General features: G+C 36.6%; 1 protein-coding gene across 2 annotated transcripts in view; it reads left to right on the top strand.

Moving 5' to 3' along the window:
* The window catches only part of TDRD3 (tudor domain containing 3), a 108,859-nt gene extending 103,223 nt beyond the window's left edge, over positions 1-5,636 (top strand). For both annotated transcript variants that reach the window (XM_048047757.2, XM_048047758.2), the window contains exons 13-14: positions 175-311; positions 5,390-5,636. In XM_048047757.2, coding sequence (XP_047903714.2) covers positions 175-294 — 120 coding nt within the window. In that variant the 3' untranslated portion in view covers positions 295-311; positions 5,390-5,636. The remainder of the gene's footprint in view (positions 1-174; positions 312-5,389) is intronic.
* Positions 5,637-22,087: the final 16,451 nt, after the last annotated feature.

Here is a 22,087-nt window from a genome sequence, read left to right as displayed (position 1 = left end):
TAGGTTTATAAAAAGGGACTATTCACTTCCTTTATTAAGTGATCATCCATACAGAAGCAGCAGTTTCTATGCATGTATGCATTCATTCATATGTGTGTGTATATATGTATATGTCTACTCATGTATAATGCATTTAACTACTCTTCTATTTAAAATAATGCTGTTTACCTGCAGGAGGATGAAGAAGAAACTTATGAGCAAACTCTAGAATTCCGCAGAGGAGGTGATGGTCAGCCAAGGCGGTCCACACGACCTACTCAACAATTTTATCAACCCCCAAGAGCTAGAAACTGATTAATAAGAATTAAAAGGTAAATATATGCTAATGACATTTTATTTATGGATTTTGATTTCAAGAAAAGTAGATCTGAATTTTTGTATACTTAATTCTTCAGTCTCTGAAGTTTGTGAGAGAACTTTCTACAACTTTGCTAGTAGTTGGTTTGTATAACAGCCCTTGGCACTGGGTAGTAGACCATGAGTGTTCTTGAACAAATAAATTATTGTAATTACCATTATACAAACAAATATAGATCTCAATTACTATAAAAAGTTTTTTTCTCATTAAAAAAAAAAATCAAATATGCTGTACTGCATTCGTTTTACTTCTGGATTTTCTAATATCTTAATTCTCAAGAGTTCATTGACTCTATTCTTTATAAATCATTGCAAAGATGCGTGTTACTTGGTTTACATCTTCAGTGTCTTTGTTTTGCGTCTGATTTTTTAGGTACTAGCTGGTTTATTTTTTATAAGGCTCTTTTTAGTTTCTTTCATTTCTCCATTCCTTCGCTTCCAACTGGTTTAATGGGTGCTGCTGATCTCTGCAGCTTTTGATATTTCTGACATGCAATAATATAAGACTTTACTTTTTTGATCATATGTTCACCTAACTTTTTCATTTGAGGGAGTACTACCAATATAAGGAGAAAAATTTACTCTTGACTCTTGTCAAGGTGATAATATTCTGATTTTTGTACATATCCTTAAATTTTCTATTTTAATAAGTGTATCAGTCACTATCAATAAACGTGTCATGAGATAATTATAAAGTGTGCCGACATAATTCAGGTGCATGCACTGAGCTGAGTTCTAAACTAGTTAAGTTCTAGTTCTCTGAGCTAGTCAGCGCAGGGAGGTGTCAGTGTGATCAGCCTAATGAAATGTGCTCAGTGTAGAGGGCAGTCAAAACCTTTGTTGTTTTTGTCTTCAGATAATAATTTTTATGTTTTCAAATTGTACAGCGTAAATCTGGAAAACTGTTTGGCTTTGCTCAGGTTGGGAGAGAGGGAAAAAAAGACATCCAGAGAGAATAATAGTAACTCCTGTACCTCAAGAAGAGTGAATAAATGGTTGACAAATAGGGAACAACTTTTATAAGGCACAGGTTGCTCTGTGTGGGTTTTCTTGCACCTTGCTTTGAAAGTTCCAGTGGGATCCTGATTTAAACTGACAGCAGATTAAGGATCAAAATCTACCAGCTGTGTAAAAACAGCAACAACAACAACAGAAAAACATTTTAGTCTTCCACCCCATTCAAATGCTATTGTTTTCTGTCAGACATCTCTAAATAAAGGGGTTTGATTCAGATGGTAAATACTGTCAGTTAAATGAAAAAGTTTGTTAACAAGTAGCAGCTATCATAAAGCTAAATAAAAATTTTCAGCAACTACTTATTTTCTTTACAAAGTACATCTGTTACTGAGAATACTTCAAAATATATTCTTTTTTTTTTTTTAATCCTAATTTAAAACACTCTTCCTCAGGTGATTAAATAAGGCATTTCATTTGTCTTCTTTTGGCCCAGGACTGTTTACTTCTTCAACCTCTACTCAAGATACAGTTAGTACCAATGTGTCATCCAAAAACCGAGCTTATTAGCCCAATACAATATGCAGTCACTGGCAGCTTAACCTTTGCTTAAGTTTTGACTAATTTTGTAAGCCTTACTTTATTGGAATATTATGCACTTTATCTTCTGCAAACATGAAAGAGTTGTATGTACCTTAAATAGTCATCGCTGTAAACAGCAATTCATTATGGAAAAAATGCAATTTACTTCTTGATTGAAATTTCATTCCATCTGAATCAAAATACTAAATGCAGCTTTCCTAGGCTGAAATAACTGAATTGTCTTCCATTTTAACTAAGTTGAAACTATCTCTAAATGGGTAAAAGTTATTCAATTAGAATATTTGTGTATTTTATATTAAAATGATTTGATATATCTAGCTATTTTAAGTATCTGCTGTATCAGACATAAATTTGTATTTAGGAAATTTCCAGTATTAAGCTCAATTGCGGTTCAACATGAGATAATATAACAGCTATGGGATGTTGACACCAAAAAGAAGTTGACAAGATGAAATTAATATATATTGGTCTTAGATTCTTGATGCTAGGATCACTCAGAAGAAGAAAATGGAGAGGCAAAACATGCTTTCTGTAAAAGGGTTGGGTGGTGACAGGGGTGGGGGTCTCTACTTAAGGTTAGTTAGCTCCTATATTAATTCTAGTCAAGGCAAACCTTAATTTTATAAAGGATTTGTAATGTGTTGTTTTTTCTACCCCAACCCTCTGCCACAGTGCTGTAGTGAATATATGAACAATGTATGAACAGCTAAATATCCTGTTCCCTTCTCTTAGTGCAGCATTTGGGGTTATTGCTCAATAGCATCAAAAAGTGGAAATTCTCCCTCAGTTTAAGAATGCACCAGTCTTTTTGATGGTAAAAATATTGCAACGTTATTTTTAAAAGCTTTTTCTGTGTGATACTGTTGTGGTTTAACCCGGCCGGCAGCTAAACACCACACAGCCGTTCGCTCACCCTCCCCCCTCCCTCTCTGGGATGGGGGAGAGAAACGGGAAAGTGAAGCCTGTGAGTTGAGATAAAGACAGTTTATTAAGACAGGAAAATAATAATAACAATAATAATAATAATAGTGATAATGGTAATAGTATTAACAATAATAATGTGTAAGAAAACAAGTGATGCACAATGCAATTGCTCACCACCCGCTGACCGATGCCCAGCCTATCCCCGAGCAGCCGGCCCCCCACCCCGGCCAGCCACCCCTATATATTGTTTAGCATGACGTCAGATGGTATGGAATACCCCTTTGGCCAGTTTGGGTCAGCTGTCCTGGGTCTGTCCCCTCCCAGCTCCTGCTGCACCCCCAGCCTGCTCGCTGGCAGGACAGAGCAAGAAGCCGAAAAGTCCTTGGCCTGGTGTAAACACTGCTCTGCAACAATTAAAACATCAGCATGTTATCAGCGCTCTTCTCATCCTAATCCAAAACATAGCACCCTACCAGCTACTATGAGCTACTTAACTCTGTCCTAACTGGAACCAGGACAGATACTGAGCAGCTTTCACCTGCTAGGTTTAATTCCTGAAGTTTGTGTAGAGTCCAGTATAGCTGATGTTATTTGCCTTGTTTGATAGGTAAGGTGGTGTGAGGAAATGTTCATCCTGACACTGTGGTGATTATATTTATCAGATATGTCTTACAGTTCCCCATAGTACATCTCATGCTGCTATAGATTTTATACTAAGTTGAACTTAGAAATGTATTTATTACGTGACCTAATGAGGTGGCTGAAGACAGCCGAACTAGAGAGAAACCAGTAATTAAAATCTATTAAACTTTACCAAAAGTAAGTGGAGGATGTAGTCAGTTTCTCTCTGATTGTAAGTGTAGGCAGAAAATCGAACATAGTCCTTTTCTAATTTGTTTTCAGCTTACCTAGACTTGTATGACAGTGTCATGATATGTGAAAGCTCAAAAATATTGAATGTCAGTTCCTGGAAGTGGATTTCTATATGGTTTCTTCCTTTGTATTTCCAAGAGCTTCTGAGAACATGGCATCTATATATATATATTTTTTTTTTGTTTCAAGTTTTCAATAACCTGCTAGATGACATGATTTATCATGGGAAGTTTTTAAGGAATTTAGTGAGAAATAATCTTACCACAGCTTTCCACTGAAGGATGCTTCACCAGATCATTGACCTGCTGCTTGAGAGAAGAGGTTTTATATCCCTTATACCTCTCCATCATGTAAAGTAACTTAAATGATTTTTCCTGAAAAGAGATGAAGAGCTCTTGTTGATGACTATATTATAAATCATTTGTTGCAAATTATCATATTGCAATATTTAACATTTAAAAATGCCAAGGTGCCCTGTCTTCAAAAGCAAATAAGGCTGTTCTAAAAACAATGTCTGATGGCCATGTTTGTATTGAGTATGATAGGGACATATCAAAGATGAAGCATGAAGTTCATACAGTAGTTCATATCCCATACCCCAAAACTGTATACGTACCTGTACAGTGTTGCACCACTTGACAGGAAGGGCGTTATTAGCACTGGTACAATAATGCAGAAATAAAGCCTTACTGCTTCCTGGATTAGTTTTCGGCATACTTGTTTAGCTGTTGAAGTTGCCATTGCAAATCTGGAATTATTATTGACAAATACTAAATTCCTGAGTGTTTTGGTTTTTTATTATTATTATTTTTAATATAATTTGTGTCCTTCTGAAAAGCTCACCGTGCTGTTCTATACTTCAGGTATAAAGAACAATTGCTGCAGACTTACGGGAAGTCCTGACTTGGTGATTACTATGAAGGCAGAGCAATAGAGTAATCATGTTAAGGTCAATACCTCGCTGTAGATGCAATTGGCCTAGAAATGGTTTATTAATATCCAGCAGTGTGAGGTAGAGGACACTTACTCAGAATTTTATCAGAGCACTGCATCAGAGACCCTTTGAACTCAGTCTAGGTTGTTTCGGGTCAAACTAGTCAAACACTAGTTTTAACAGGTCTGTAAGTTAAGATATTCTCTCTAGAGAATAAAGATACAAGAATTAGAGTCTAACAGCAATAAAAATATGTCCTGAGCTTATATTTGCTGGGTAGAATGTCATGATAGTATGAAAAAGAAGGGGAACAGTAATCAGAAATGTCGTTTTTGAAGGGTCAAGGCTTTTGGAGGAGCTTGAAAGAACCTGAGTGTGAACCTATAAGTACTTGGTCATTATCTGTTTCTTGGTTTTCTTTTGTGCAGTAACAGGATTAATCTACACCTTTTCAAACCTACTATGAAATTTGTATTAAAGTCCTTACCAGTGGAGAAATTGAATTTTTGTAAGAAGTCATTGCCAGAAAGTGTTCTTTTCTTGTATTATAGTGATCATATATGTATTGCATTGAAGTGCAATTTATGACTTATTCTTTTAAATACATATCTCTGTAAGTACAGAAAAGCAGATGTATACTCTTTTGGAGGAGAAAAAAAGTAGTAGCAGTAAAATGTATGTTGCACAAAGAGCAGAGTTTTTGTACTTACTGGTTGTGTTTCTTTTTTTCTTTCCCCTGTTCAGCAATCTTCTCCTGGTGAGGGGAAATTCACTGGCAGCTCCAACTTGCTGAAGACTTCTAGAAGAACTTCTGGCTTTTTCCAGGCAACAGGGTGGAACAAAGAAAGCTGGTGTGAGCAGAAAGAATTTGGACCTGATACCACAGGAGACTTTTTTAAAGTTCTTAGTTATATGAAGCTGAATACTTTTTACATATGAAAGAAGCAAATTGTCATTGCTGCCATCAATAAAACCACAGTGCACTATTCTATTCTTTGCCTTGTATTCTTTTTACTGAGCCTCCATTGTTAGTAAAGGTAATACCAGTGTATTATTATTTTTATTCATTTTGAATTTATTTTGGTTCTAATCCTGTTTCTAGTAAAGTAGAAGTAAAATTCCTATTTCCTCAAAAGCAGACAGGATTGGGCCTTGAATTTAGATTTTAGGCTAGCATTAGTGAAACGCTAAAATTTTTCAGTTAATTATTGTACAGTGAAATTCTGAATGTTTTGATTGTTTTCTATGTTTTTTTTTCAAATTTGCTAAAGGCCAAAATTAACAAATTTGCCTCATGTTTTTTTGAAGTGTAACTAAAAGTTTGAAAGGGAGATAAACTCAGTGCTTTCAAAAGACGTTTTCTAAATAATTTTAGATAAATATTTTCTTTTTAGGAATATTTATGTTATGGGGATAGAAACAATTCTAGAAGGTACAGGAAAGTAGTTTAAACAAAAAATACTGAAAGATGCATATAAATATTTCATACATAAATATGTATATACATACACATGCAACCTGTAGAATAGTAGGTTCTGACTTTCCTGTAGCTTTAAACTGCTTTTATTGCTTCATGTTACTAGATTGTTCTCAATTATTGTTGATGCTTGAAAAAAAAAAAAAGTCAAATTGTACTTTTCCTTCTAAGCTATATATCTTTGAATCTTATGTGATTATGACAGTTGAAATTTCACTATTTCTTTAACTGAGAAACACCAGAAGATCTATATACCTTGCAAGTCCCTTTTAAGCTTTATTTTGATGGCTTAATTAAGATTGAAATGGCACATGTTTTGAAATGGACAAAAAAATCCACCTGTCTTCTCTAAAGACAGAGTTTTACCTGAGACGTGTTGGTGGTATAAATTGTACAATAAATTCTAGTGAATTTCTGAGTGCTCATACAAAACTCTGGACAAAACCTTGTTTGTGTGGATGAAAAGAAGTTATGCGTTGATGATGTAATTAATTGTATTTTCAGTACGTAATATGGATTGCTGTCTGAACACAGTCAGATGTAGCAAGCACATTAATATTTGCAGAATAGTAAGGAAGGAAATGTTTTGCTGCCTTAATGCAGCTTCTTGAGAATTGTAATGCAACTCATTAACAATTTAAAAGAAACTTGGAAGCTTAGAACATGAGCTGCACAATGTTGAAGTTCTTCGCTACCAGTTGACGTACAACAAATTTTATAAAGTTTGTTACATTTAAGCTAGAGACCATTTCCCAAACACTATGAATCATCCTGGTCAGTTCTGCACAATTGTACCAGCAAATAAATAAATTGTAGATCTAATACATTGGATGTTGGATGCTTTACTTCCAGAATTATTGGTAAGACCACTTAAAACAGCTATTCAAGTTTCATAAACTATGCAGTCATAGCACTGTTTTAGAAATCAGTTTTGATTTTTTTTTTTTATAAATGGACTTACATTAAATGAGAATGCTACAGCCAGTGTACTAAAGCAGTCTCTGAAATTAAAAGTCACTTTTGGTGTTCTGATCTTTCTTTCCTCCTGTGAACTAAATCATAAAATTCAGAAAATTGCAGCCTGATTTGGTGAACTGTTTAAAAAAGAAAAAAAAAAAAAAAGGAAAGAAAAAAAAAAGAAAAGACTGTAGAAATATGATGTAGCATTCCTCTGTAGTAGTTGCGGCATTCTGAAATTACCAAATGTGCGTGCAGCTCTTTGTAGGCAAATGAAATATATTTGAGAACATTCTTTGGAAAACAGTAAAGCCAACATTCATGTCATGGTCTTTTCTTCAGTGGTGCTGAGTAACTGGAAAGGCAGAGCAAGCAAGCAGCTGGAGAGTCTCTTTGACAAGATGTGTTGTCTTCATGCGTTTTATGGTCCTTTTCTATTTTGGTTTCAACTGAAATAACTATCAAAGTTCTGCCTGTTCTTTAGGTTCTGGAAAATCAGTAGTAGAGTAAAAGTATTTGCCTCAACCTGTTCTGAAAAGCAAGAATTGATTGTAAACTCGTTGATTCCCATATCTAGAAACAACATGATTATAAACCTACCTAGTTTATCAATTATTCCTTAATTTGCATAATACATCAAATCCACAAATACAATAATTTCCAGTCATAATGTAGTAAGGATTGCATACACGCAAGAACATTAATGTATCCAGTTTTTATGTTCAGAAGTTGTTACCATTACTAGATATATCTTCAGAAGTGATGTAAGCTATCTTCTTATCTGCAAAATGCAACAGCAAAAGCAAGGTCGTGAACTTTGTGGGGCTGATCTGTGTTGCTAAATGAAGGCAGAGAAAGAACTGCATCCTGATACTCCACACTACTTACTTGATGGCTTAATTTCCGATGCTGTTTTGGACTACTCTTGATTAGCTGTTTTCAAGACAAACCTGTCACGAATTTCACACTTTGCAAGCAGAACATGAGGTAATCTGAGTTTCTTGACCAGTGGGTCCCTCCTGGACTTCCTTTGCTAGAAATACAGTTTATGAGAATTTCTGTCTGAATTTTAGGAATGCAATTCTAATGAAAAGATTTTTCTTGTTATGGACTTGTATAGAAAATTTTTACATGATGGGAAGTAATAAAAAAAAAAAAATTCAATTGTTCTAAAAGTTATGTTCCAAGTTGGTAACTATATAATTGAATAAAATTGTTTTACATTTTTTCCCATTTAAGTTATTGAGATATGAAATCATTTTGAAACAAAGAATGGAAATGTTCTGTTTTTATCTTAAATGTTTCCAGAATCTTATGACAAAACTGGATTGAAGTTGTCATATTTTCATTCAAAATTCTGGGTTGGACTAACATCTACTGACACATTCATATATTTAATATTTTTATGTTAATATAGCTTTTATTTTCTCACTAACGGGTTCTTTCTTAATAAGTCTGTTGAGGTTTAATCTGGCAGGCACCACAGCCATTCACTCACTCCTCCCAGTTGGGTGGGGGAGAAAATCAAGGGGGAAAAAAAAGATAAAACTTGTGGATTGGATAAAGGCACTTTAATAGGACAGAAAAGGAAGGGAAAATAATAAAAACAGTGATACAGGAATACACAAGTGGATGCAGCTGACCAGTGCCCAGCCACTCACTGAGCAGTTGCAGTCCCTGTGGCCAGCTCCCCCCAGTTTTATTGCCCCATATGATGCCACATGGTGTGGGATATTATCCCTTTGACCAGTTTGGGTCAGCTGTCCTGGTTCTGACCCCTCTCAGCTCCTGCTGCACCCCCAGCCTCCTCCCTGGCAGGGCAGCATGAGCAACTTAAAAGTCCTTGGCTTAGTGTAAGCACTGCTCTGCAACAACAAAACATCAATGTGTTATCAGTGTTATTCTCGTCTTAAATCCAAAATACAGTGTCGTATGAGCATCTAAGAAGAAAATTAACTCTGTCACAGCTGAAGGCAGGACAAAGTCTTTGGAAACAACTGTACAAAGCACCTGTCCGCTTTTCCAAGAAATATTCCTGGAGTAGTCTTCACAGAATCTCTGTAATGGCTTGAGCTTTATGCAAGATGAAGTATTAACAACCGATATTTCCACTGGGTAGTGAAAAGTTAATATCACAGGAGATATTAATGTTATCCTTGAATTGCATTTGAGAATAGATACAGGATGAGTAAAAGCTTAATGGAAGAAAAAAATTTAGCTTGAGGTAAAGCTGGAGAGACATTTGCAAGAGAACTCCTCAGTAGCCAAACTAGCTCATGAAGGGTTGGTCTAATCATAACCAGGTAGTTGAATGAATCTAGAAGCATAAGGTAAACAATCCCTTTCTAGCACTATGGTTAAAGGGGACTTGATGCAGAAATATCTCCTGTACTTTTGTGCAAACACAGGAGCATATCATTTTTGGATAATTGCCTATAGATGCCTTCAAGAAGGAGAATTGCAGTTCAACTGCTTTTTTATCAGGTGACTTGATCCAGCTCCAACAATTTTTTATTAACTTTCTTGAGAACTGTATGAGCCTTAGAAATGACTAATTGCACAATTTAGCTAGCTCAGTTCAGTTTTCTACTTGTCATATAGCTATTGAGCTGTTCTCTTGCTTTTTGTTTCTGAAATGTCTTGGAGCAACCTATTGCAGGAGAGCAGCTAAACCAGGGAAGGTATCCCAAACATGTAAGAACTGACCCAGTCCTGACATTACATGTATATGAAAAGTTTGTGTATTACTGGTATCCTTCAAAGCAATGGTAAAGGCTCATAATACCTTTCTGTTTATTTTTTAATATATTCATTTTGTACCAATTGCTTATATTGGCCCATTCTGGCTTTAAATTACAATCTTGTTTTGAGGTTTTGAGAATGATTCCAAATAATAAAATAAAGATAAATTACATCAATACTTCATTTTCCTGCAAGATTGAGAGACCATAAAAAAGGCAGTTTCCATAGCAACATGTGGGCTGTTGATGGATATAATTGCATTCTGGATATTATGACAGTATAAATGAAACCAGAATCTAGTATTTATTGAAAATAAATCTTACCTGTTTTCAAATAACTAAAAATTGTGGGAAGGCAAACAAGTGGCTAAATAATAGCAGCAGGGTGCTGTAGGTGGTCTACGAAAATTCTGCAGCTGTTTTTAAGGAAAACGTTTGCAATCTCAGTGACTTAATATTTCATATAACTTGACTATTCCTATTTTAAAATGGATACATAGGTAAGTATTGTGCAGACAATATGCAATTGGTTGGATTAAAACATGTTCAAACTTGAGATTTGGCATCGTACCCAGCAAAGTTCAGATATGTCATGCTGACATTACTCAGGAGCAGGAGATATAGCTAGGTTTCAGCGTACTGCAGCTGCAGAACTGATACCAGAATTCAGGCTCCCTTTTCAGCAGAATACCCATTCCGCTCCATTTTACTCATATGCTTTAATTTTGAACTCATTTTCAAATGGAAAAATAATAAATTCTTACAGCTGCACATAAAGCACTGAAAATGTGACGGAAATTGAAGCAAGAATCCGATGCCTAATACATCTTTAGAAAGGAAGGAAAAGTTGCAAGAGTTGTGAAACATGAAAACATGCATATATTTATGTTTTCATGTTTGAGAACAACTAATCCTAGCACTTCATTCAGTCTCTGTTCCTCGCGAGGAACCTGGCTTTAGTTGCCTATGACACTCTGGCTTTCTCACAGCACTTGGCAAGAAGACAGATAACAGCTGGAGCCCGTGGTGAAAGCTGATATCAAGGTTAAGATGCTGAAGTTGGTTTACAAGTCCCTCCTAACTTAATGGGAGGGGCCATGCACTGTATTTAGGAACCATGGAATAAGCTGTCATATTGTGGTTAGTAGTTTTTAACAATGAACTCTGTATCAGTAACATTTTGCAAATTACAATTGTGCATACCAGAACAAGGAGAAGAAGGTGGGAAAAATGACGATTTAAATGATGATAAGGTAACTTAATTTTGTTCAATAAAGTCTGACATCTACAAAGCACTTAAGTTCCTGAAAAGCAGCTTCATTAGGGTACGACGCACAATATTATAGAAAGAATCTCAAAATTAAGTTCCTTTGGATGTGTTATCCAGAATGGCATCATTTGTTTGATTTTCTGGTCTGCAAATAACATGCTATCTTGTTGTGAATGATCAGAAGGCTTTTAATACTGTTTACCTCAGGTGTCAATGAGATGCTGTTATTTTCCAGTAGGTCAGGAAAAGTAGCCTGGCACAGACTATTTCTGTCCTTTCTTCTGATTTGTGGTCAGAAGTTATGATAGTTATGTGTTGTTGTACTTCCGTGATACTAATGGAGGTCACTCTATTACCAGGCCACATAGCCTCATGTAGAGGAATTGTGTGTCGTGTGCTGAAGCTCAAACAATTTGTATAACTAAATTCGTGTCCTCATCTGACCAAAACAGTGATGTCTTGTCCCATTGTTTTTGTACTGCCTGCTGTAGGAAAAGCATTTACGAGTGATGAGTAACATTTGTTTGTTACGTACAATTATATTTTGCTAGGGCAACGAGTGCCCAAGGGATTATTTGTATTTCTCTCAAGAAAATGTGTCCGGGGTGACAGTGTCTAGACCACACTGTTCGTTCAGTTGGGCCATCTCTGACCTGCGGGCTGTAAACTCTTCACCACTTCATTTATCAGTCATTTTTTTGTGATTTTTTTTTTTTTTACTAGCAACCTAACAACTACAATTCAGAACCAGTGGAATACAGAATAATATTGATTCTTGTTTTGGTATGCTATCTTTTTTTCTGGCAAAAGTCTATTGTAAAACAGGGAAAAGTATTTTATTTTAGGATTGCCTAGGCAGGAGTGTACTTTTGACTTGGATCTTTTTGTTAAAAGCCATTGGTGCTAGTTTACATTTTAATATCACGTATTTTAAGGCAATTAAGACTTCCATCACATAGGCTGTAGACTTTTATCCAGATATTTCTTCAGCATAGTGAACGGGAGTCTCCTGAGTTCTTACATGTGAGAACTTTGTTATTTTTTTTTTTTGACATTGATTAACTTATCTCTTTGATAAAGTTCCTTGGCTCTTGAAACCACTTAGCTCTCTTATTCCCAATTACTCCTATTACCAGCTTGTTCCAGAACTTAATTCCTCAGAAGGCTACAAATCTTCTAATTACAGCCTAAACGTACTTCATTATACACATTTGTTCTTCTGTCACCATTGACCTTCAGTATAAACAGTTCTCATCTGACCCTGAGGTATTTGTAGGCGATTTTTAAGCTGTGCTGAATGAGGGCAGGGAAGATTGATATTCTGCAGATCCTTTTCAATAACCATTTGCTGTGTGGCAGGGGACTATTGCAGGGGGGTTCTATGGCTGGTGGTCCTTCACGCTTATCCTGTATGCAGTGATTTCTGTTCACTTGTAAATGCCTTCATTGGTTTGATGAATTCATTGAACTTGTAGTTTTGTATGCCTTTCCTTCAGTGTTCAGGGAAAAAATATAAATGTAATATTACAGAAAATTTCAGGTTAGAAGGGTCCTTAGGAACTCTCTCTCTCGGACAGCTTCCTACTCAAAACAGGGTCAGCTGGGAGATCAAACAGGATTGCTGAGGGCTTTATCCAGTCAGGTCCTGAAAACATCCAGCGATGTAAGTGCATAATCTCTCTGCAGCCTGCCCCACTGTTTGACTGTCCTCATGGGGAAGTCTGTCCTTTACAACTGTCTGAACCTCTCCTGTTCCAATATATGCTTGTTGTATTTTGTCCTCGTGCCGTGCAACAGTTAAGAGATTGACTTTGTCTTGATAGTCTCCCTGTGGGCATGGGGAGGCTGCTGCGAAGTCCTTCCCTAGCTGTTTAGCCGTTTCCTTGTTTTTTTTTTTTTGTTTGTTTGTTTGTTTGTTTGTTTTTTTAAAGCAGTTTCCTTGTACCAGTTTCCTTGGTCTCCCCTCACAAGGCAAGTGTTCCTGTTTGTATAGCCCAGGATACTGCCTGAGCATACTGCCGGCTCACGTTCAGCTTGAGGTCTACCAAGGCCCTTGGGTCTTTCTCCACAGAGCTGTTCCCCAGCCACTCAGTCCCCAGCCTGTAGCACTGCAAGGAGTTCTTCCCATGTGCTGGACTTTGCATTTGGCCTTTGAAGTTCGCGAGATTCCTATCAGCTCATTCCTCCAGCCTGTCTAGGACCATCTGAACGGTAGCCCTACCACCAAGCATACCGTTTTGTTCTCCCTCAAGTTTGGTGTCATCTGCAAACCTCTAGTAAGCACTCCATTACCTCCTTCAGGAAACTGATAGAGATGTTAAGCAGGACAGACCAAGCAGGACAGACCCCAGGCGAGAACCCTGTGATACTTCAGCTGTAGCTGGCCTGCAGACAGAGTACAACCCATCAACCACAACCCTCTGAGCCTGACCTTCCCACAGGCTTTTTAATTAATCACCCATCCAGACAATAATGTTCTAACTTGGAGACAGAAATGTGTTGGGAGAGAATGTCAAAACGCTTGCTGAAATCAAGGTTAATGACACCTGCTCTCCTTTCATCTGCAGCTCCAGGCATTTTATCATGGAAGGCAATCTGTCTGGTCAGGCATGACTCACTCTTCATCCATCAATGGTGACTGTTCCCAGTCACTGCCTTCCTCATGTACCCAGAAACACGTTCCAAGAGGCCTTGCTCCAGGACTTCCCCAGGGTCTTAGGTGAGCCTGACCATTACGGTTCTCTGGCTTATCCTTTTAACCTTTTTCAAAAATTATCGCAACATTCACCTTTTTTTCCCCACCCTTTTCCCAGTTACTGAGGAGCTCTCCCAAACTCTATAAACTGTAAAACAAACAAACAACAAACAAATAAACAAAAAAAGCTCACAAATTTAGGCAGCCTTATAAGGGCATCAATCAGTTCTCAGCATCCTAAGGCACAGCCTTTTGGGTCTCACGGACTCTTAAGGGTCTCGTTCTCTCAAGCAATCCCTGTCTCAGTCTTTATCCACCATTGCTGGTTTGTTTTCTGTTTAGAGTCTTTCTCTCAGCACAGAAACCTCGGAGGTGTTTCTGGCAAAGACAAAAACCGAAAGCACTAAGTACCTTATCTGTGTATCTGGTTATTAAATTGTCTGCTCCATCCAGCATTGTTCCCACATTTTCCTTGTTCAGTCCTTTTAATATGAGTGCATTAACTTTTTTTTTTTCCCTTAATCAACCTCATAACCTCTAATTAAATTGAAGCATATCATTTAGAAAGATATTCAAACTTGGTGTCCTTTTCCCTTCAGATTCTAAAGAAATACTCAACTAGAGATGTAGTGAATGTTACTGATTTTAATGTTGGAAAGAGAGATTTTTCTCTGTCTTGCATAATCCTGTTGTGTGTCTAGTGAAGCGTTATGGTCTTACAACTTCTTTTGTACAATTTAACTTGTGGGTAAATGTTCAGAAAGACTTCATTAAAAATCTTCACTTAGTAACACAAGTTAGATCTTAAATGTTCTTACTTGGGTCAAAATCTACAAAAAGAATCTATATGTGCCTATTCCATAACAAGACAGAGAGAATGAAGGGTTTAGTCTGAGGTAGATTGAAGCTAGACTTTCCCAAATAAATCAATCCTTGGTCTAGTTTAAAGAAGGAATCAAATCCTACCCAGTTATGAGGAATCGGGAAATAGAGATATGTAACCAACTGTTACAGTTTTAAACAGTTTTGTAACAGTTTTAAAGAGAAGAAAAAAAATAACAAAAAAAAAAACTTTGTAGCAGAACTGGCAGAGTTGTAGTGAAATATTAAGTGAAGATCCTAAATTGCCTCATCTTTTGTTGTAAAGAGAAGTGTGTAGCTTGAAGGTTTTGATGAATCTAAGAGTCTCCAAAGATATGATTCTGTTCTTCTAAACTAGTGATGAAAAGTTATAAACTGCTCTTAAATTAATATTTAACCCAAGAAAGTTAGAGCTCACTAGCACAGGCAGTAAAAATAACAACAGTGACTACGTTTCTCAGATGGTGGACAAATACCTGGGAGAAATGAAAAACTGTGTGTCAGCTGTGGAGCCCAGCTAACAGAGTCAGCCATCACCTGCAGCAGTTTCTGGGCTCTGTTTCTTCAACATCTTTTTGAGGTACTGGGATCTGGAAACTCTTGGGAACCGTCAGAGGAACTGGAGGGTGCCAGCTGCTGCCAGGTAAGGATAAGGAAAAGGGAAGGGTAACTCCGGCAGTCAGCTGCCCTTGATCAGAGGGTGACTGTAGCCTTTGTTATAACAAATGCTTGATTAGGGAGAGTCAAGTACTGGTTTTTGGTTGGTCCTAGGGAGAGGCAAATATAAATGTGCCTAGAGCACAATGCTCAGAGACAGCCAACAGATGCAGCAGTACATAAAGAATGGGGTCCTCATTTTGGAACAAAAGCTTTCTCAGGTATAGCGATGAAGTGCCACAGGGCACATTCCCCAGCAGTTGCCCTGACAGGGCAGAGGCTTTGACCCAGACAGAGATTCAGGCACAGGACATAGACAAGCGTACTGACCCACCAGCTATTTACACCAAGCAGGTCTTTTAGTCCCCTTACTACTCCATTTTCTCACTCTTGTTTCTCCCCAAAATCTCCAAAACCTCTCCCTTGATTCCTCCCCTAAACATCCCTTAAAAGTCCTGTGCAATCTCCAAATGCACTTCCTTTGCAGCCCCTAATATGTCCCACCCTTAGGCGGCAGCAAGACAGACTCCTTTCACTGGTGGCCAGTGCCAGGGCAAGAGGCAGTGGTCACAAACTGGAACACGGGAGGCTCTGAGCATGAGGAAAGACATTTTTATTTTTATTTATTTTTATATTTTTATTTTTTTTTACTATGAGGGTATAACTGAACATTGGCACAGGTAGCCCAGAGAGGTTGTGGAATCTCCCTCATTGGAGATGCTCAAAAGGTGGTCCTGCTAGAGCAGGAGTGTTGTGACCCCCAGAGGTCCCTTCCAACCTCAACCATTCTGTGATTCTGTGATGTGACAACTGAAAATATAGAAGAGAGAGTTCTTTGTATTCCTGGCTTTTCAATTTTAGGTTTCAAACAACTATACACAATGAAATTGATCTGTCTTGAAGCAAAAATAGAATTTCAAGTATCACTTTTAATGGGTTAAGTCACAAGTTTTATGTGTGTGATTTAAAAAAAAAAATAATTCTTTCCCCGTGAGGTTTGTCCCATGGATATCACCTCCTAATTTAGAATCTTCTATTTGAAGGTGTCTACCTTTCTGCAGTTTAATAATAGCTGGGATAGGCAACTAAATAGAAGGTCTAGCAAAAATGAAGCTAATGGTAGAAGTAGATTTGATGTTCTTCTGTGAAGGCATAGCATAACAGCACTCAGAAGGAGAGCTATGGACCAGAACAGTTGCTGTCATCTCCTTAATTGCCATAGATCACAAAGGAACATTGGTAGGACAATGCTTTGTAGGTAATGAGGTAAATATTCCAATGGCCAGGGGCTCATTAGATAGTAATCTGTGCTTCACATCAGAAATGAAACTTTTTTTTTCAGTAAGAGGGATTTTCAGTAAGACTGTATGGCAGCAGGTACCTGGTTCTACAGCATACTGTGTGATATTTGTTATTCTAACTGCTATTTATACTTTTTTTTTTCATCTTAGTGTCTCATGCCCTTGTAAAATATTGAGAAGATCCAAAAATAGACTATATAAAATATTTTAAAGAAACCAAAGATAAGGTTATAACTGAGATAGAAAGAATGTGACTTTGATCATACATCCACTAAACCTGGCTGACCTGATGCTGTTACTATGAATTTTCTCTAATATTTTTCTAAAATAGTTTGACTTTTACTCCACATATGCAGGATGACTGTCACTCAAGAGAATATAACCATGCTCTGCTAGCAGATATTGGAGTTTCGTGTCAACCTGCTGATGTTTCTTGACAAGTTATTGACCTGACTGGTTGTTAAACCCCATCCTGAGTATAAAGACAGGTGAGCAGTTGAGCACACCTGACACACAAACTCAGACAGTAAATTACCAAAACTGGGGAAGAAGAGGCTGCTTGTTATGTTGTTGTTATTACCAGTTTGAAGCATTTTTTAAATCTTAAAAATGCTGCTTAGAGTGTTTTAAAATAGGGCAGGGAAGCCATCTGCTGACAGTGATGTTACATGATATAGTAGGACCCAGAAGCAAAATAGTCTAATACTCAGTAAAATCTTTATGCTAGCTACTTGTGTTTCCAGTGTAGAATAGAAATGAATGTTTTGGACAATGCCAGGAGCAGGGCTTGCCTTAAGCAAAAGATCAACAAAGTCTGATGATCATTGACTTGGCAACAGAGAAGTTGGACTGATATCTCTATTCCTGGCAGCAGAACCTGAGGAACAGGCAGCTCCTGGCATGGTCTCCAAACTGCCTCCAAAGAAACTTGGAACTGTACAAATCATAAGGCTAGGCATATCCTGAAGTGCCCATTTAATGAAAAATAAATGTTCTTTTCCTCCAGGACTTGCTCTCAATGAACATGCTTTATTGCTAGCAGTTACTAGCAGGAACAGTACCATATATCTGTTTATCCCATAAAACTTGGAATAGACTGTGCTGGTCACACAGTAATCAGAAAGACTGGAATATCCTATTTTCTATTAGATTCCCACATCAATTTAAGTACACCTCTTCCTCTCTATTTGCCTGTGGGCTGCACAATTACAGTGTCACCCGAGGATTTATGCAAGACTAAATTCTAAAAGTCTACATTTATTAGCTTTTTTTGGTCCAGTTCCTCCAGATGCTTTGTTGAATGTACTAAATATGAAAGTTGTTAGCATATTTAAAACTTTCCTTTGCATGCAAATTTACACTGTGAGTTCATTTACTATGAGCTATGATACACAGTAAGATAAATAAGTCAAAATATGATATAAAAGTCAACATCTCTATGTGATTAATTGAAGGAGTTATGGAGGAGAAACCTCAACTGTGCTTGGTGAATTCAAAAAGTACTCCCAATTTATCTAATCCCAAGTAATATGTAATGAACAAGATCAAATTATAATGCTGTGGTTCATTGAGTATGGTTGATTAAGATCACTACTCATTCACCTAAGGCCTGTCATTTAATATTTATGTTGCTAGAGAAATGCATGACTTAGAGCCTAGCAGTGCTTACCTTTTCAAAGAAGATATTTATAGAACATAGTTTGTTATATATATCTTAGCACTGGTAAATCTGGCCTTAGAATACACTGAAATGTGTCATCTGCATAATAACTAGATCACATAAGGGTATACTTTTGCATTCCTTAGCTAATTATACTGGGAGAAACCCGCCTGTTGCAAAGGTTTGTGGTGGTTTATGACCTACATACAGTCATTCCTTTTCCCTTATGGAAACAGATTACAGTACACTATGGCTGTACAGTATAGCCAAAACAGAATGATTTTTATTCATGTCCCTGTGTCATGTGTCTATGTTCTCTGTCATATAAAGAGAGTAAGGACCTGCTCTTGAGAGCTTGTTAGGCAATGCTGGAAATGAGCTGTCTCATCAGCTACAGGAGGTGTTAGAAAATACCCTGTCCTGAGACTGTGTGTATGGCTGCCTCTGTCATGTGGAAAAATAAGTGTCCGTGCTACTCTGCAACACAGGGGCTGTGAATAATAATCATAATCTCTCCCTTTTTCTTCATTACTTTATAGACAAAATAATTCATGCAACATTTTTTCAGTGAAAGCTCTGCCCATTCTTCACTCCATATTTCTTTGGCTATAGGGTAACAGCAGTCTAATAATAGCAGACCTATCTGTCTTGTTCCACCCACACTGCATTTCCTAGTGTGGATTGTACTAACCTATTTTTTTTCATGCTTCTCCAGGGGCAAAAAGGAGCCCAGAGGACATTGTGTTCAATCAGCCTTTTACCTGATAATTCTTATGATTTTCCATTGCAATTAGGGTATAACTTGGCAACCGGTAGGAGTAAATGTTGGCTGTATTTCACTCATTTTCTAATTTAAAAAGAAGATTTTTTTAAAAAAAGCTGCTGCTTTTACTCCAGCAATTAATGGTAAATCTAGAGCTGCCAAACCTGAAATGTCATTCATCCCTATGTGCTCTGTATATATTTGATTTGTTACACTGCTTCTGTACATTTGCCTACTTTCTGCATTTTTCTCGGGCATGTTCCAGGAATCCAGATTTGCATTAATGGATTTAAATGCTTTTTTGAAAACATGAAGAACTCCATTTTTTTTAACTGAAGATCAAGATTAACTTTTGCACTTGAAAAATATTTTAGAGTTCTACAAACAACACAGAGTTTTGAATACCTAGAACACTGTGTCAAGATACTAAAGATTTTTTGTAGTGCAGCTAACCTTTACTGTATGTAAATTGGGAGAATATACAGGATGACATAAAAATGCTAACAATGAATATCACATTTTCAAATATGCATCTGTCTCAAAAACAGTTTAAAAATTCATCAAATATACTGTTGAAATCATCACTTCTGCCACGAGAATAAAAATTTTCAGAAATAATATTTGTCTAATTTTTATCATCAGTTTTAACATTATTTTCCCTGTTTTGATACCTTTGCTTTGAATTGACTTCTTTGTTACAGTAACTCTGACATTCACTATGGTTTATGCTTCTCTTTTTCCAGGGAATAAGTTTTCTCTGCATGTTGATATTTCCAAGCTTCAGGCTTAAACCCACTGAAAATAACACAAATTTCTGGGATATGTAGAAACATTAACTGGAAATTTTCTTATTCCCACAGCAAAATTGGGCTTGATTTTTGAAAGAAAATCTAAATGGCTTTTGTACTGCTCAACTTAGAAGAGGTTGGCTTGAATGATATGAGTGGTGGAAAGTGTATGTTGAACTAGGTTAGCTCAAAGTTCACACTTCTGTGATGCAATAGCAAGTAAATAACTTTCTTTTTCCTAAATAAATCCTGTATTTTACCTGTCTGAACATCCATGCTGTTTTGGATTTTAAAAATGTATGTTCTAATAAAACATTTGAAATGAGCTTGCTGTTTGTGTTGTGCTCAAAACACTGAAAAAGAGCCACTGATTATAAATGTTGACAGATTCAATAAATAAACTTACAGAACACAAAAATATTTTACCTCTAATCTTTTTCTTACAAAACAACATTCAAAATTACCATTAATAGGAGAAACACTTTATGACAATTTCTTTTTGAACAGTTAATTAAGGAGGGTTTAATCTAAACACACACACATATATATATATATATATTTTTTTTTCCTTGAGATGCATGGGAATTTGAGAAAATCAAGAAAATGGTGTTTGTCCTAGTCCACCATTCTCTGTTAGTATGTATAAAAGGCTGGAATAAACAAAAAGATCTAAGAAGACCATATATATGCATTTATGTGTGTATTGCCTACTGCTAAAAAAATAGTTTCCAGGAACTGGAAAGGAACCTTACATGTTCTTTTAATTGCCCCCTGAAACAGCCGTGTTAAGCTAACAGCAAAGTCTTCTGCTGATTGCATGAATTATTTTCTTCACATGGTTAAGATTTCATTCTTTGGAAGCTTCTTCAGCAAAGTTCTGGTTTTAAATGCTTATTCATTCCCTATGACACTGGGAGATTTCATAACACAAAGAAATAGTAATCCTGGATCTCTTTGAGAGATCCAGACCTAAAATTCCTTGCTATATGGCTACTATGTAACTACTTTGATTGAAATATAATAAATACCATTGAACATGTATGTAATGAGAAAAATCCCTTTGCCCTTTACAGATGAAACATGTTAATGTGGGAGCTTAGGGTAGCCCATGTTTTCAGGGATAAAAGGAAGGAGTAATCATGTTTATTTGGGCAGAAACTGCATGTATACTGGCAAATACATAGTTTTTATCTCAATCTCATCAACACAGCATGCCTCACTTTTCCATCTGTGAGGTTGGAATCTATCCATCTGTGGGGAATTAATGAACTTTCTGGAGTCAGTAAAAAACGGATCTTAATTCTTCAGTGTTATCACATTAAAAATATCTAAGCTTCTGTAAGGGTCTCTGATGTGTGTTCTTCAAAGTGCTTATGTTTATTACTTGGATTTTTAGCACCTCTTGACAGAATTTTATGATTACTTGGAGAAACATCCGGGCACTCTTTCAAACTGAATCCCTCAAGTTCTAAGTGAAAATGTCTAAATCAAAGATTTACAGATTACACAGGAATTTAAGAATATATCTTGTTCATCAGGGATAATTTCAAGCAGATGCTACATACAACTACTAAGATGAACTTTTCTGACAACTACAATTTCTTTTTCACCTCAGATGTTATGCTTTTGTAATGGCTTTCTGTAAAAGCATCTGATTTCTAGAGTATACTTCTTTGAAATGAAAGGTATAAAACCATGAAATAAATACTACTGGATTTATTGTTTCTGTCCATCCTAGTTAAAATTGCCCTGCTTTAACAGTTGACGGTCACAATTCAAATTGTAACATTATTATGCTCATGTCTGTTGCTCCTTCATAAAGCTCCTTCCAAACCTCTGTACTCTATGATTGTGCTTTATCTTAACAAAGTGCCTGTGCCCACTCCATCAGTCAAAATACAGTAGTTGTCTTTTTAATTACTTTTGATTTCAACCTGTTATTTTCATGAAAATTTTGTGTTCTTTGTTATAATTAGTAAATAGATTGCTGTTGACTAACAGACCTACATTTAGTAAGCAAATTTAAGAGTTTGATTGCAAAGATGCATTTAGTAAGTAAATTTAAGAGTCTGCTTTAAAAGGTGAGTAGGAATTACTGGGCTATGGAGTATGACTGCTTGGCTACCCTGAGGGCTACCCCTTTTCTCTTCCCTGCCTTCTACACAGGCTTAGTGAGAATTAGAGTTCCAGCCAGTGTTTTAGATCTTCCTGATGACAAAGAAACAATCCTCACAGCATCCACATAGCCACAACTCAAAGGCGAGTGGCATTT

Source organism: Anser cygnoides, chromosome 1 (assembly GCF_040182565.1).
Source record: "Anser cygnoides isolate HZ-2024a breed goose chromosome 1, Taihu_goose_T2T_genome, whole genome shotgun sequence".
Classification (NCBI taxonomy): Eukaryota; Metazoa; Chordata; class Aves; order Anseriformes; family Anatidae; genus Anser; species Anser cygnoides.
Note: the sequence above shows the minus strand (reverse complement) of the source record. Positions and strands in the feature narration are given on the sequence as shown.